The sequence below is a fragment of the Meleagris gallopavo genome, chromosome 1 (assembly GCF_905368555.1).
Source record: "Meleagris gallopavo chromosome 1, MGAL_WU_HG_1.1, whole genome shotgun sequence".
NCBI classification, from domain to species: Eukaryota; Metazoa; Chordata; class Aves; order Galliformes; family Phasianidae; genus Meleagris; species Meleagris gallopavo.
Window position 1 is genome coordinate 28,265,375 of NC_139404.1, and position 16,684 is coordinate 28,282,058.

At 35.3% G+C, this 16,684-nt stretch overlaps 1 protein-coding gene across 6 annotated transcripts in view; it reads left to right on the plus strand.

Annotated features, from left to right (window-relative positions):
• Nucleotides 1–16,684, plus strand: part of NRCAM (neuronal cell adhesion molecule) — a 141,565-nt gene that overhangs the window by 88,398 nt on the left and 36,483 nt on the right. For 4 of the 6 annotated variants that reach the window (XM_085219535.1, XM_085219552.1, XM_085219543.1 and 1 more), the window contains exons 12-18: nucleotides 707–838; nucleotides 10,156–10,299; nucleotides 11,365–11,476; nucleotides 11,722–11,888; nucleotides 11,972–12,119; nucleotides 12,621–12,745; nucleotides 14,955–15,056. In XM_085219535.1, coding sequence (XP_085075661.1) covers nucleotides 707–838; nucleotides 10,156–10,299; nucleotides 11,365–11,476; nucleotides 11,722–11,888; nucleotides 11,972–12,119; nucleotides 12,621–12,745; nucleotides 14,955–15,056 — 930 coding nt within the window. Of the gene's footprint in view, nucleotides 1–706; nucleotides 839–10,155; nucleotides 10,300–11,364; nucleotides 11,477–11,721; nucleotides 11,889–11,971; nucleotides 12,120–12,620; nucleotides 12,746–13,625; nucleotides 13,656–14,954; nucleotides 15,057–16,684 lie in introns of all 6 variants that reach the window. The other 2 variants (XM_019612653.3, XM_085219564.1) reach the window with 1 other exon arrangement.

A 16,684-nucleotide genomic window follows, 5' to 3' on the forward strand; every position in this document is an offset into this window, starting at 1 on the left:
CAGTCCAAAATCTGAAGTGTAATTGCAAATTGTGATAATGTATCATAGATGTGGTTATTATTTTTTTTTAAATAATTAATTAATTAAAAATTATGACATAGATGCAAATCTTTTGGTAAGCTCGGTGTTCTGTTCATTTTGATCTTTTTGGGCTTTCAACTGTATCACATAAACTTCTAACCCCACTGAAACCACCCACTGAATTCAGCAAGACCAAAGATTTTGCCATTTATAAATTTCACCCTTGACATGAAATCTTTTTGTATAATCTATTCTAACTTCAGTTCTAACATGAAGTTAGAACATGGACTAACTGAGAACATGGATGTATCTGAAATTAATCAAAAGACCATTCTAGCCTCTATAGATGCCATAGTCAGATAAATCTTGCTGTCTTCATGAAAGGCAATTTTTTATTAAAAACAAGAAGCCTTATGAGAAAGAAGGAATGTTTTGTTATTTATTTCAGGATTTTGAAGTAAAAAAGCTAACCCCTATTTAGTGCAGTCAATAGCTTAGTTTAGCCAAAGTATAATTTATCACATAATCCTTGAATGTCATGTGTACGGAAAACATTGACCATGTAAGTGCGTGTCTATACCTATACGTATAGTTTGAATTATTTTATTATTTCCATTGTTGTGCCTCATGGTTTTCAGTACATAATTTTGGAAAATGATTGCTGTGTTTCTGTTCCTAACTCCAGCTTCCCCCTACTGGATAACAGCACCCAGGAACTTGGTCTTATCTCCTGGAGAAGATGGGACGTTGATCTGCAGAGCTAATGGCAACCCAAAACCTAGCATAAGCTGGTTAACAAATGGTGTTCCCATAGCAAGTAAGAAGTCTAACTACTTTGCAGGAGGATTAATAAGGAAATACAAAAAGTATTGATTTTTATAAAAATTATACATGAGAAACATGTGTTTGAAGATTTTTTTGCCTGACATGTAATAACAAATTATAAGTGAGGTGTTAAAAATATTGTGGTTACTAAAGATGAAATAACAAAATGTGCATTTAATGTGCTTGAGAACACTGGATTTGTGAACATATACCTGGTTATCCCATCTGGTAGCATGCTTACAGAGAACCATAGCAACAAAGCTGTACCATCCTTTTTAGAGGAGTATTCCTGTGGTATCATTTCCACCACTGGCATTCATGTTAGCCAATTCCATCATTTGCTGCCCCAGAGATACACATTTTTTGTCTAAATCGAAAAGATGTTGTAAGTCATCACCCCTGTGAATGTTGCAGATTAGATTATGTTGGAAGCTTCAACACTTAAAAAAACAGTAGCAAAACTGACCAGGTACATCAGCAAGTGCCTGGAAAACAACATGTCCCAATCAGATGCCAAAGAAAAGGAACCTATAAGCCTGTGAAATGGTTGTTTCTCTGTGTATGAGAAAGAAGAGCATCCCAGAATTGATGACTAAGTCAGACACGTTAGCTGCTATATAAAGCACGACTTTACTTGGGAAGAGCTTGCCAGAGAGTGTTGCAGTGTTTTGTCGGTTGTTTTGCACTCAGCATGGCCACCATCCTTAGATCCCACTTGGTTTGTCTAGCTTTATCCTTCCTTTCTTATAAAGCAATATAAAAGTAATCCACCCTGTTTCCTTGTGAGAGATAATGTACTGTAAAATACTGGAGTGTTCTGACCCATTGATTGTATGACTGTGACTTTCAGGATTTTCAGGAGGTGTTTGAGAGGTGCACCAAAAGTGGGTGTCACGTAGATCTCTCTACAGTGAGAATACAGAAAATAGCAAAAGGCAAACAAGAACTTACATTAGATATATTCAAAATATTTGCAATACGAGAGAGCTTACACTGAACTGCAGGGAAAAGTATGCAACTCTGGGGGAAAATCTAAAGGTGTTTACAGAAGACACTCTATGATTCTAATTTCCACAAGGATGTCTGTAATAGCAAAGTGGTTCTCAGAAGCCAACAGAGTCTAGCATTTTAATTTTTTATACCAAAAGGATGAAATAAGGGAAAGTATTGAAAGAGTTATTTAACCAAGAGCCTATTTCAAGGATATTAATTAAGTGTAAGTTAAGATCTCTGGCCTGAGATTTCAACAAAGAAGCTTCCATTGTTTAAGAAAACTATGTAAGCTGACATTAAGCACCATTTCAGAGAGCTATTACTCATCTCACCAAACAATGGTAAGTACTGCAGGAAAATAGGAAAATAGCAAAGTAGTCTCATGCATGCTGTGTATACATAAATGAGAATTTCTGCTTTATGCTTGAATTTTTGTACCTATCCTGTTCTTACCTTTCTGGCTTTTAGGTAGTCTCAACATTCTTATTATTTTTATATAGTTGCCATTAATCTTGTTTTGTTTTGTTTTGTTTTGTGGAGACTTCTGTCTTGCGGATAGCTTACCCCTTCAGCACTCCTGACTAATAACATCTTTTGCTGATGATTATGACACCCATTTTTGCCTTGTACAGCTTCCTTGTCAAAGCTGTAGGAGTTGCCATTAAAATAATGAACAAGTAGATTTTCCAGAAAAGCCACAATGCATCTCACAGCATTTCAGGGTAGCAGTTTAAAACATTAAGAGATACAAAGTTTTTGGAAGCAGCTGCATGATACCACCAAATTTTCCAAAAGCAAGGGCATATATTGGCATATATTGGCTCGCTGGCCCTGAGGAATCAGCATGTGGAGTTTTACTGAAGGGAATCCAGGAAAAATTAAAAGACTTTAATAAAATTAACTACTCAACCTCAGTAGGAGGGAGGGAAAAAAAGGAAAGGCAAAAGAATACAGCAAATAATAACTTAGTAGCTAAGCATTATGTTAAAGGTCACTTTCACTGCTGAGGAAGGCTGAAGTTTCACCATGTTGAATATATAAGTTCAAGTTATCTGGATGCTCCAGGACACTGAATCTGTCAGAGCATCAAAGAGAGAAAAGCATGATCACAGAAGCTGCAGTTCTTAAGATTCTTGTAATTTGTGTTATTCTGAGTTATCAAAAAGCTGATATGGAAACTACCAAGTACAGCATGCCCTTTTGTTCACTTGTTACTAAATGACAGAATTGAGCCCCTCTCCCAACTGAATGATTAGTAAATCACTGTAAAAGGAAACTAAAGCAGCTGTTTCAGCTTCAGGGCAGTGCTGACTGAGCTACACCCATGGCAGGATTTCAAAGAAAAAGAACTCCATTTGAATTTCAAAGCCCTGCTGTCATCATATATCCCACAATGTGCCTCCTGTGGCCCAGTAATCTGTTTGCAATACTTTCATTTTCTATTGGAAAGCACAACTGGGAGATGCTTAATTCTTCCGGTTTTGTTTTTCTGTAATACATTCAGGCAAAGAGGGGGAGTGTTGAAGAAAGAGCTATCCATCCATGTCTCAGTGAAAGGATGAGCCTTAAATAACAGAAAGGGAAAGAAAAATGGAAAAGGGAAGAAAGATGAAGACCAGATTTGTATCAAAATAAATAAAAAATTAACATATTTTAAGCATCTATGAAAAAAGTGGAATGTTCCAGGTTATATTACTCAGCATGAAGGGATACTTTTAAAGGAAGATTTTAAGTTTATTTTAAATCTTTTAGAACATTTTCTTGGACAGTAATGCTTTAAATTTAAAGCAAGCTGTTCTGGGCATATTAGAGTGATAAAGAGCTAACCTTGTAATGTTTACTCACAGGAGTATTTTGAACCCGCATGCACGGTCCCATTGAGGTCAATTAGAATTACTTTTGCAAGTAGCAATTGAAAGTTCAGGCCATGACTTTGCCTTGCCTCGCGCTTCAATTAACACTCAAGTTCTGCATTATTTATACCGCTGCATAATCCGTTGTGTTTTAGTGCTCAGATATTCAACATGGCTTTACAAAAGGGAAGCCATGCGTAAAGTATCTCAACTTTTAAAAAAGTAGCAACATGGATTAATTGGGAAGGGGAAGTGCTTTCATAATTGGACTTCAGAAAGAGATTGCAAATACTGCACAAAAGACTAATTTATTGGTTCAGTAGTTCATAGTTTATGATGAACTGTTAAATACACTCAGATTTAAACAAAGTAGTGCACTGAAAGGCACTTTTTATTTGCGTTCAAAACATGCTTCATTTGTTTATATCACATTTCACATTGAATCTTAGTTTGAGTTAGTCTCCACTAGTAATCATATTGAAGTGAATGGAGAAACATTAGCCCTTAAATTTTCTTCATGAAAGGCCTTGATAATCCCTGGCTCGGGGATTTGTTGTCCATCATGCTCTGTGTGAGTACACACACATGCTGCTTATGATGGCCGTGGGAGGGTGCGGGGAAACCTGCTGGACTCTGATGCCCCAAGGAGATGGATCTGGTTTAGGACTTGCAGTAGATAGTAAAACCTTTGATAAGCAGCCTTTTTTCATTCTGCACAAGATAGTCAAAATACGGCTGTGGCTGTGGGGTAATACCCTGCCATCCTTTTGGTGTTAATAGTATGATTAAAATCAAAAGCTTGCCCTGGAACAAGGATTGCAGTGATGACTGTAAAATATTTTACCGAGAATCAAGTGAGATTATTAAGAAAAGGGCACTTTTTTCTTGCTCCATCTCTTCCAGACTTAAGTCTTTGAGAATTTGCTGTAGGTGATAGAGTAAGGCAAAGTTGAATTACATAAGTTTCTTGTTCTTTCTTACTTTCAGTCTTGTATGACCCTATAGGTTTTCAAATCTTTCTGATGCTCTATACTGCTCATCCTCACTATTTTACTACTAGCTTTTGTCCAGATTTACGGAACTCTAAAAACATAGTCCAGTATTCCTCTGGGCTAGAACCTGCAGCATACCACTGGAACTGTATGCATCTGTGCAGAAATACGTCCTGTTTCTGTGACATTATTCTGTTGTCATAGCTAATCCATCAGAATACAGATGTACAACATTTTCAAATAGTTCTTCAGAACTACCACCTCAGTCTCTCAACTGTAGTTATTTTTAACCAGAGAAAGATCTCCCTTATTTTGAAAATTACTTGTCAACATGAATTTTTGGAGAAAAAAGCAAATCATGAAAAATTGTAGATTATTTTTAGCAAAAGTTACAATAAAAGTAGTCATCTGATACTGTCAGAACCTGAAGGTCATCACTATGCAAGGACCGTAGGTTTCTAAAAAACCCAACTGTCTTTACTTTTTTAATATTTTTCAACAGTAACAGGGTCTTCAAAGCTATCTCTGAAGTCAGAGCTGAAAATGATGTGTTAAAAGCCGGTGGTAATCTGAGGCACTATTTACATTAACTATTATTTGGCCATAAACTTAAGGACAGAATTATAATATTAGTAGAACTACTGCAAGAGATGCTCACTATAAAAATCTAAAGTAATTTTCTCAGCATCGCTAAGAAACTGATGCAAAATGAAAATTCAGCTTTACTAAAGAGATGAAAGAGAAACCATGAGTTTAGACAACAGACTTTCTGTTCCTGCTTTGGTATCAATTTCTGCAACTCATGTGTAGTTTTCTACACTGAAATGATCTTATTCATGAACTTAAAAAAATAAAAATTGCTATTTGAAACGTTTTTCAACAAGCAGAGTCATTGTGAGTACATAGCAGTAGTTATTATTTTTATTCATAGCTTTGATAGAATCATAGAATGGTTTGAGTTGAAAGGGAGTTTTAAGATAATCTAGTTCCAACCCTCCCACTAGACCAGGTTGCTCAAAGTACCATCCAGCCTGGTCTTGAATGTTTCCAGGGAGGGGTATTCACAGCCTCATTGGGCAACCTGTTCCAGTGTCCCACCACACTCAAAGTACAGAATTTCTTCCTGACATCTAGTCTAAATCTACCTCTTCCAGTTTAAAGCCATTTCCCCTCATCCTGTTGCTGCATACCCTTATAAAAAATCCTTCCCCAGCTTTCCTGTAGGCCCCCTTCAGGTACCGGAAAGTTGCAATTAGGTCTTCTTGGAGCCTTCTCTTCTTCAAGCTGAAGAGCTCCAGCTCTCTCAGCCTGTCCTCATAGAGGAGGTGCTCCAGCCCTCTGATCATCTTCGTGGCCTCCTCTGGACCTTCTTCAACAGCTCCATGTCCTTCTTGTGTTGGGGGCTCCAGAACTGGATGGAGTACTCCAGGTGGGGTCTCACAAAAGCAGAGCTGAGGGGCAGAATCACCTGCCTCAACCTGCTGGTCACACTTCTCTTGATGCAACCCAGGATACAGCTGGCTTTCTGGGCTGCAAACATACATTGCTGGTTTATGTTGAATCTCTCATCAATTAGCACTCCTAAATCCTTCTCCTTAGGGCTGCTCTCATGCCATTCTCCACCCATCCTGTGTCTGTGCTTGACACTACCCCGACCCAGATGCAGGACCTTGCACTTGGCCTTGTTGAACTTCATGAGGTTGGCATAGGCCCACCTCTCAAGACTGTCCAGGTCCCTCTACATAGCATTCCTTCCCTCTAGCATGTCAACTGCACCATTCAGCTTGGTGTTGTCTGCAAAGCTGGGTGCACTCGATCCCACTGTGCATGTCGCCTATGAAGATCCTAAATAACACTTGTCCTATCACTGATCCCTGTGGAACATCACTCGTCACTGATCTCCACTTGGACATTGAACTGTTGACCATCCAGCCAATTCCTTATCCAGCAAGTGGTCCATCCATCAAATCCATTTTTCTCCAATTTGGTGACAAGGATGTCGTGCGAGACAGTGTAAAATGTTTGCACAAGTCCAGGTAGATGACGTCAGTTGCTAAAGATAGCATGAAAGAAAATGCAGGTATCTAAAAATAATCATAAATCTTTCTGCTCTTCTCAAAATTAAATTAAATTAAAGTTCTTACTTTATTTTTCTGTGACATGTTAGTGATCTGGGTAAGATTCGTTCTTATTCATGCTGAAGCTGTATATGTTCCCATTGATACAAGGAAAATCAAGCAAGTAAGTTCGTTCCCTTCTTCTCCAGATTGTTTTCAGCCAGAGGGAATCTCTACTACAACAGCTGAGGATGACATCAACATTTTCACTATAGAATAAAAAGAGTTTATATGCAAACTTAGACTGTAATCTACAGTATGCTTCTTGGAAAAAAGGAGAAAAAAGATGTATTACCATAGGTTACATCGTGTTTCTTGGGCAATGACAAAAAAATACCTAATTCTATGCACTATGGGACCTGACTTTTAAGTTAGCAGAGCTGAGAATATCTGATGTCAGCTGGAGCTCATACTTTGTTGTATTTCAGAATGTGGTAACAGTATCGAATTCATCATTTCTGAATTTAAAATTATCTTTTTGCATATAAAATAAATTACAGAATAGCAATCGGAGGTGTATACCTCCTTCTCAGTGGGCAATTTCTTATTGTCAATCTGTGTTTTTAATTAGATTATTTTAAAATCACAGAATCATAGAAAAGTTGGAAGAAACTAGAGATCATCTAGTCCAACATGCCGTCTTAAAACAGAGTGTTATCTACATCAGGTTGCTCAAGACTGTGTCTGCTCAGACTTTGACTTTTCCTAAGGATAGAGGCTCCATAACCTCCATCAGTCTGACTACATTTTTCTGTTCTTAAGCTCTTAGAAATGATAACAACAACAAAACCTTCCATCCATGGATCATATCTTCCAGTTTTCCGTAGGGAAAACGGGATTTGAGCTAAGGAATTGTAAAATCAATCAACCAAATTATTTCATGACCTACTAGTTCTCTTCAAAAAAAAAAAGTGTCCTTTTAGAATTTTATTAGGCTGAAATTTGTATCATTTATTTGGACTGATGACGTTATGTTACAGACTGCATTATCATTTTACAGTTCTTTTGATCTTCCTGAGATTGCACAAATAAATAATTGATCAGGAAAATTAAATACTTTAGTAAAAAGGGGTAAAAAAAAAAAAATTGGAATTTTCTTCCTATTTTAAGAGTAAAGGTGTGTTTTAACTGCTTTTGTTCAGAAACGAGATTTCTTCTTGTCTTTTTTTTTTTTTTTTTCCCCAGAAAATACAGAAGAGCCATAGTAGTTCTTTAAACATACTAAGGAAAAATAGTTGCCTGGGCTGTCAAAACTTTGTGAAACGGAGTGAGCATGTGTGTTCAGAAAGACAGACGGCGTTCAGGATGCTCATAGCTAACTATGACAGGAGTATCTCACAGAGGCCTTACCTTCTCTGTAGACAAATAGGCTATATTTGAATGAATGATTTTGAGACTGAATGTTGTCTGATACAGAACACATGCTCAGCTATACATTACAACAGCAGAAATTTTACAGCAAATCCTTACAGTTCATATGCCCAGCTGTACACATCCATTTTAGTTATTGTGTAGTTCTTTGCTGCTTTCCCTGTAGGTCTGTCAAATACACCAAAAGCATTTTCTCCTTTTTGTGCAGCTATTCTGTATGGTGGCCACGAAGGCAGACAAGTAGTGTGTGAGTGCAGGATTATAGTTGAGAGATGTAGCATCTACCTTCTAGGGCCTGGCCCAGCAAGATGCAGTATAGTACATGAGCAAAGACGTGTAGGTTGTGCTTGTGTTGCCTGGAAGTATTTGTGTTTCAGAAAGCACACAGTAGATGCCAGTCTCAACACAGCACTCTTGATTCAGCATGCAGGTAGCTAGGTAAGAGAAAGGAAGCACTGACTAACCTGATAGTTTTTTTTTCTTTTCTTTTTTTTCTTTTCTCCTGGACCTATGACTTAAAACATTTTTCTTAGAACAGGCACCTATTTCTTTTCTTTGAAGTGCTGAAAAGTGATATCTCTTCCCTAAATGAAACAGTGAGAAGGGAAGATGCTACCCTTCTTTTTATACAATTCAACGCTTACCTCATGAGGGGCCCTACCAAGCCTGTAAGTTAGAAAGTATGGGATGTATCCACACTGGAGGGATACACAGAGCATGGGACAGGAAGGAGCCACGAGCCTCTGCCTCTTGGGAGGATGGCTGTGTAATTTTCCAGGTCATGGTGATGTGTGTACAGATACACAATGCTTCTCGTGAGTGACTAGACTGCCTGCTGGGCTACTCACTAGTCCACTATTTTCAGCCCATGAATCTTTTAATGAACATGGTACTTACGAGTTGAGAACTGAGATACTATCTGAAACAAAAGCTACTGTCACTTACAGAAAATCCATGTCATTTTTTTTAAGTGATCTTCTCTTGAATCCAGAGAAATCAGGAATATTTTTATATGAAAATGTCTTCCACATACGCACTTATTTTCTCAAACTCCAATAATTGGTGTCAATCTTGATACAAACAAACTATGGTGTTCTTATTTATTCACTTATTTTTCATATTAATATAGCAATAAAATCACCAATGTATCAACATTAGTAATGCTTTGATAGATTTTACTTAGATATTTTAAACATTAAATTATAATTTGTGCATTTTTATTCGGTTCAGCGTTATGAGCTAATTCTGTTATACCTCTGTGACTCCAGTTGTATCATAACTGATAGCAATTATTCTTCAGTTATATCACAGAATTTTATTTTCAATTCTAGATTCTGGGATGCAAGAGCATTTTGACTCACCTCTTGCTGCTGTGGAATAGTTGGAGAAATGGTACTTTATAATAGTTACGTAAGGGAAAGAGTGCCACCTACTGAATTACTGTCACTGCTTTTGTGAAGACTTGATTTTGTGTTACTCTGAGATAGTTTGAAATGGACTATCTAAATAATTTAGATAATTACTTAGGTATATAAAAACAGATTTGAAAAGCTGAACAGTTAAACTCTAGGGGCCCTAAGGTTCCAATTGTAACACAATTTTCTTTTGATGTTCAGAAGTATTTCTTTCTTTTTGTAGATAGTGTTTGTAGTTTCCTGAATTTTGTTGCATCTGTATATTTCCTCCTTGTGTGCAAAATCTGATCTCACCTCTGATTCTTCGGGCAAAAAGAAACACAATACAACAACGAAAGCAACAAACACAAAAACCTTTAAAAAAAGGAAGTCTACCATCCTGAATTAAATGTGCATAGAACTGGAAGAACTTCCTTAATCGTTGTGGAATTCAGATCTTACACAGTGAACAAATGTGAAAACAGAGTAAATGGCATATTGGTCTCACATATTATGTCTTCTTTTCAGTAGCATGAAACATGTAATGCAGTTTAAGAGAAAGAACTATTTCTTTTCTGTATACCAACAGTTGCCCCAGAAGATCCTAGCAGAAGGGTAGATGGGGATACCATTATTTTCTCTGCTGTACAAGAACGGTCAAGTGCTGTTTACCAGTGCAATGCTTCTAATGAGTATGGATACTTGCTGGCAAATGCATTTGTGAATGTTCTTGGTAAGAAAAAAATGCTTGTATTTTTCAGTCTTCTTGGTTATTCACTTGTCTCCTATTATTACATGGATTGTTTGCCCAAGCATTTGTTGAGGTTTTTAGTATATGGAAACTGATATATTTCCTGAGCCTTGTAAAAGCCCCATATACAGATATTTTGGGGTGTCTTTTTGTAGGATATTCCTGAATTTCCCTTTCACTACTACTTGGTAAGAAGCATAGTTGTGGAATCTTGAGAAATTTGGAAGAATTTTTTTTTTTTAAATTAAATCATAAAAAAACCTAAACAAACAAGTAACATAGGAAATAATATTCCTAAGGATAGAATGTTTCAGTGCACTTTCATGTATTTGCTGGAATCTGGGGACTGTTAAATATTTGTTCCATTTGAAAACTGAGTATAGACCACATTCCACGCTGCAGTGATCCCAGATTCAAGTAATCCCTGGATAAGACACAGCTAAACTAAAGATTGTCTATAAATTACTATTGCAAGGAGAAATGATTATGCATTAGTCTAGAAGGCCTCCAAGGATGTGTTTCACATTATGAAATATTGTGGTCTCAGTATCTTCCCACTGAATTTAACAAAAATAGTAGAAGGATGGCCCATAAAGACTCTCCTGAAGGAAATGGCAGGTCCTTTGATTGAGAGACAGTTTTTTAAGTGAAAGAACCTCATTTTGGGATTTCTGTTCAAAAATGTAGGTGTTTCACCAAAAATGCCTGTTAACTTATTTTTGCCTGGAGGTTTTCTTGTAATTATATAGCTCACTCTGTTCCCAGGAGTTTCTCTTCTTGAAGTATGTTCTACTTTAAATTTTCCTATTGAAACCACTGGCTTTAGTGCCCTATTAATTGTAAACAGTAAAGAAGTGTTTGTTTTTTAGATGAAAATTCTGCTACATTAATATTTCCTCAGGCTGCAAATAGTTGAATGTAATTGGACCCTAGACTGAGAACAGAAATACTTCTTTAAAGTATTTATCTTTATAAGCCCTTCTTGATGTCTTTATGTTTTGTATTTGTTATCTTTGCATCTAACTCCAGATATCTTTATCTTTTCAGCTGAGCCACCAAGGATTCTAACTCCTGCTAATAAACTGTATCAAGTCATCGCAGGTAGTCCTGCATTAATAGACTGTGCTTATTTTGGTTCACCTAAGCCTGAAATTGAATGGTAGGTTGTAGTTGTATTTAAGTTATGGAAAAGAAACAGTTGTACCTATGTAAACAAACGTATTAATTATACTTGGCTTAGCAACGTGTTTAAGTGTAAAGTTTAAACTTAAACTCAGTTAAATTTCATTATGGAAATTGCTATGGTATTTGCTAACATAGCAGTCCAAGTTTGTATTTCCCAATAATAAAATATGATAGAATTTAATTATGGCATTGGGTAATGGTGATATCTTTCACTTAAAGGTTTAAGGGAGTGAAAGGTAGCATCTTACGTGGAAATGAATATGTTTTCCATGATAATGGGACCTTGGAAATTCCAGTGGCTCAGAAGGATAGTACCGGCACATACACATGTGTTGCGAGGAATAAATTAGGGAAGACACAAAATGAAGTACAATTGGAAGTTAAAGGTAAGCTATGAATCCCTGTTTTGTCACAAATTACTGTAGAACTTAAGACCTTCTAAATATCTAATAGACATTTCAAATTTCAGACCCAACGATGATAATTAAACAGCCAGAATACAAAGTGATTCAGAGATCTGCCCAGGTTTCATTTGAGTGTGTAATAAAACATGATCCTACCTTAATACCAACAGTTATATGGCTGAAAGACAATAATGAACTACCGGATGATGAAAGGTATAGATAAAATATTTCATATTTTATTTTTGTTTTCTTGTTTCTTCTGTGTGCTTCTTCTCCTGAATTTTGAAGGGCACACATTGGCCTACTGATATTTTCCAAGCAATACTATCCCATATTTGATGACTAAAAGACTTGTCTAATGTGGTGAAAAAATTCAATTAGAATTCAAAATAAAATGATTTTTTTTTCATGTATACATTGATCACGCGTATCAATTATAAGCGTAAGAAACTAAAGAGTAAATTAATACATTTCTGCTGTAAATCACAGACAATTAAAAGTAGTTCATTTGGAAATAGAAATACATTAGAAAAAAGGTAGGCAGTTACTATGGAAAGATGTTTATTGTAGAAAAACTTCATACAGTTCCTTAGCTTACATCGTTGTCTAGATATTTGCTGAAGTACACATGTTGGATTTGACAATGCTTTAAGCATATTTCTTATAGCAGTACCAGTTATTGAAAATCATTGGCTGAATCTATTGTATTTGCAGGTTTCTAGTTGGTAAAGAAAACTTGACCATTATGAATGTAACTGATAAAGATGATGGAACATACACTTGCATAGTTAATACTACTCTGGACAGTGTTTCAGCAAGTGCTGTGCTTACTGTTGTTGGTAAGAATACTCTAAAAAATTATGATAGCAGAACTGTATTTAATTTCTGTTAAGTATGAAAACAACATTCGATTTAAAATAAAAAGCTTAAAAATAGGTTTTGATTGCTAAAAGAAATTTCAGATACTTGTATATGTGTTTCATTTTTAAAAATATAATAATCTTACCCTGAAGTTTGCTTTTGAATCACCTACTTACAAAAGGATCTAATGACTTCAAGACACATGCAGTTTCACACTGCATAGGTTTTAATTTATATCACACCTGAGCTAACATGGTAAATTATGAATTTCTAAGTACTTGTTATTTCAGGAATCTCTTCTGCAGTTAGATTACTCTTCAGAAAGATTGAGCATGCTTGATTGTTGGACTTTTCAATGATTTGATTTGTTTTCCCTGTTAACTTTATATAATTGCAGATTTTCGTAAAATGTGTTAGTTTGCCCCTTCTCCTAGTTTATAAGAAAGTTTTAAGTAGATGTCCTGTATGATTCTTGACTGGGGAAGTTAAGTGGAACTGAAGTTCAACATGACAGTTGAAATCAAGTATGCTTGTGTTTTAAAATTGTATTGTGGTCTTATGCATATCCGGGAATGACATCTATTCTTGTACTTACAACCATCCTGTACTCGTTTATAAGTTCTCGTAAGGTTGCTTACTTTATTTTCTTGATCCAACTATACTTTAAAAAATGATAAATTATCGTAGAATGCTTTTATCAGTTTTCAGTTTAAAATTCTCAATTACTCAAACTCAGCTATTTACTCTAAATAAGTTAGCTTTTCTTTATCTCTAATTGTTATGATCTGTAACTACCTGCTCTATTCTGTTCCTTTGGCTACTAACTGATTAAATCCTTTATATTAATGTTCTTTTCAGCTGCTCCCCCAACTCCAGCTATCATTTACGGTAAACTAATATAAAGTTCCCTTCACCTGCCAGATATATTTCTCATTTTTCCATTACAAAATGCATTGTCTTTTTTTCCCTCTCTCTTTTTTTTTTTTGTGTGTTCGTTTGTGAACGTGTTTGTTTTCATCCCATTTTACCAACTGCTTTCATACTGGAGTAATAGACTTAGGAATTTTACAGTGCAGGGTGCTTTATATTTTAGAGAATAAATGATTTTAAAAGATAAATTATTTTTAATTGAGATTACAGTGTGAGAGTATTTTCTAATGGTGAACACTGTAATACAGATCAATTATATAATAAATGAAAGTCTTAAAAGGTAAATCCATTCATTTATTTAAAGCTAATTCACTGTCGAAGAACATGTAACATAAATTGTAGTATGTTTTTCCTTTAATTTAATAACAGCTTTCTTGGTCTGGTGTATTTATGTTATAGTTTGTCTACATTTTACCTCATACAAAATGGGTAGGACCTTATTGTCTCATTTATGATCGACGAAACTGCCAAGTAAGGATTTTGAAATTAAAATACACCAAAAAATCTGTCAGTCATGCATAGCCTTAAATTGGAAAGCCTACACCTTTAATTTGATAGTATTTTTTCTGAATTTGGGATTTTAAATGCAAAAACCCTTCTGAGTGTTGAGCACATTTATGTAGGTCCTGTCATATGCAGAGAAAATGCTTATGCATTCTTAAATGAGCCTACTCATTGGTCTTTATATTCACGTAACAATTCATATAATTAAATATTTTCGTCAGTTGAAACGGACATTTACATCTTCATCCATTATGAAGGTGTATTTTATCAACTTGTTTGATATTTCAGGATTTCTAAGAAGTACAACAAAAATAAGTGTCTTAGCAACTCAGTTTCCATTTGCACTGTACTTGCTTTGATTTCACAGGCAACATATTTGTAGTGCTTTTAGAAAAGCTTTTTCGATGTAAGTTCTTTTATTTTCCATTTTATTAAATATTTCTATTTATAATAGATTATTACTATACAAACTAAACAGATGCTTCATGTTAATTTTTTTCTCATTACATTTTTATATCACAGTGCAAATTCTTGTAACTGTGTAGAAGTTTCCAAATACATCACTTCTTCCCCATTTCGTATCCGTTTTGTGACAATTGCATGCTAATAGATGTGAAACCATGCTTATATGAGTCTGTAGATCTGCACTGCTGTATTTGTGAGCTTCTTTTCATTGGAATGTAAGGATTTTTTCAAAGATGAAACAAACATATTCTGGCATGATTATTTGTTTTGTGTTCATTCGATTTACAGCTCGGCCAAATCCACCGCTTGACTTGGAATTGACAGGTCAGCTAGAAAGAAGCATTGAACTCTCATGGGTGCCAGGAGAAGAAAATAACAGTCCCATTACAAGTATGTTTGTCTGTGTCTATTGTAGCAGCAGACACCAAAGAGTTTAAATTTTTTTTCTTGTGCAGCATGGAAGAATGGCAAATTCATCTGTTACAGTTGCCATTTATTTACATTAAAAAAATCACTGATTGTCCTCTGCTGTAGAGCCAAGGTGTGAGGCTTATTTACTGCCCTAAGTGCTGGACTTTTATTCAAAAAACCTATGCGAGTTAATGTAAAAGTTGATAGTGATGTGAGCTCTATCTGACAAGGTTCTGTCTTATGAATATGTAGAGAGCTGGCTTGTTCATTAGTTGAATGAATAAAAAGTTACTTATATGTCCTTTGAAAGGCGAAAACTACCGTCATCTTGCTTAAACTCCGTCGTAATTCCCATGAAGTAGCATCAGTACCACTACCTTTCATCGCTATTGGTAACAGACCCCTATCCTACATGAGAATATAAACCAGATAGGTTTTTTTTTTTCTTTTCCTAGTCTAGAGAGTCGAGGGAATAGCCTCCACAAGACAGAGAAAATAAATGTATTAAATGTATTAAATCTTTTTAGACAGGAAATTGATCTGAAATGTTCTAATTTCTCCCAGTTGAGCACAATGAAAGGACTAGAGTTTTATGCTTTCAGATTTGTTTAAAGTATATGAACTCATAATTTGCTTTTTAAAATATAAAAAACATTAATATAAATATTTGAATTATATTTGTTACAATAATCTATTTATATACTCTTGTGTCAGTACTTTGATTTTTTTCCAGACCCAATGACAAGAGCCTTTATTTTTTTTCTATTGAAATGCAATCATTCTGACTCAAGAGATTTGATACCAGATGATGGTTCATATCAGAGATTTTCCAATACATACATTCAAATACTGGAAATTTTACTCTTCCAATTAAGTAATGCTGGTATTAATTACAGTAAATTTAAACTGATGTGTGGTCCCCTGAGAGGTTGTGAAACAAAGCATTTGCTTCATAAGTTAGGCTAATGTTATGGCTACTGTTTGCAGTTGAAAAAACAGGGCTCAAAGATAGCACTTCATTTTGAGTGATTCTTTTACAAAGATAATATGATTCTTATACTAGAGATGTCTTTCGGCTGATCGACAGCTGAAAAAATACATAATAATGTATAATGATTTTATTTTTGGTTCTACAAATCTGTCTATCCCTGAGGTTGTATATTCTTCACAGACTGCAATTAATAATATTCACGCAGAAAAATCTCAAGAAATTAAGTTTCTGTACATGAATTCCTTGACTTTGAAGATACTGAAAAGAGCACTTAAAAATCTTCCTCAAGTAATGGTTCTTGACTTTAAATAGTTTTTCACTGATCTGACTGAGGAAAATAGAATACTCATGTGGTATTAACATTGTATAGGTACTACAATAATGTCATCTTGATATAACCAGGAGCAATGTATTTGTCTGCCAAAATAATACTTTTATATCAAAATTCCAATCTTGTCCCAATTTCTTGCTGTGATAATTCAAGGATTTCTGTGACATTAAAATCCAGTACCTGGGAGATATCTCTTGTAAGAATGTGCTGCCTGTCATCTGTATTAGTAAGAATACCACATAGCAAAAGAACGAGTTCTTCTCTTATATTTCCATCCAGGCAGTA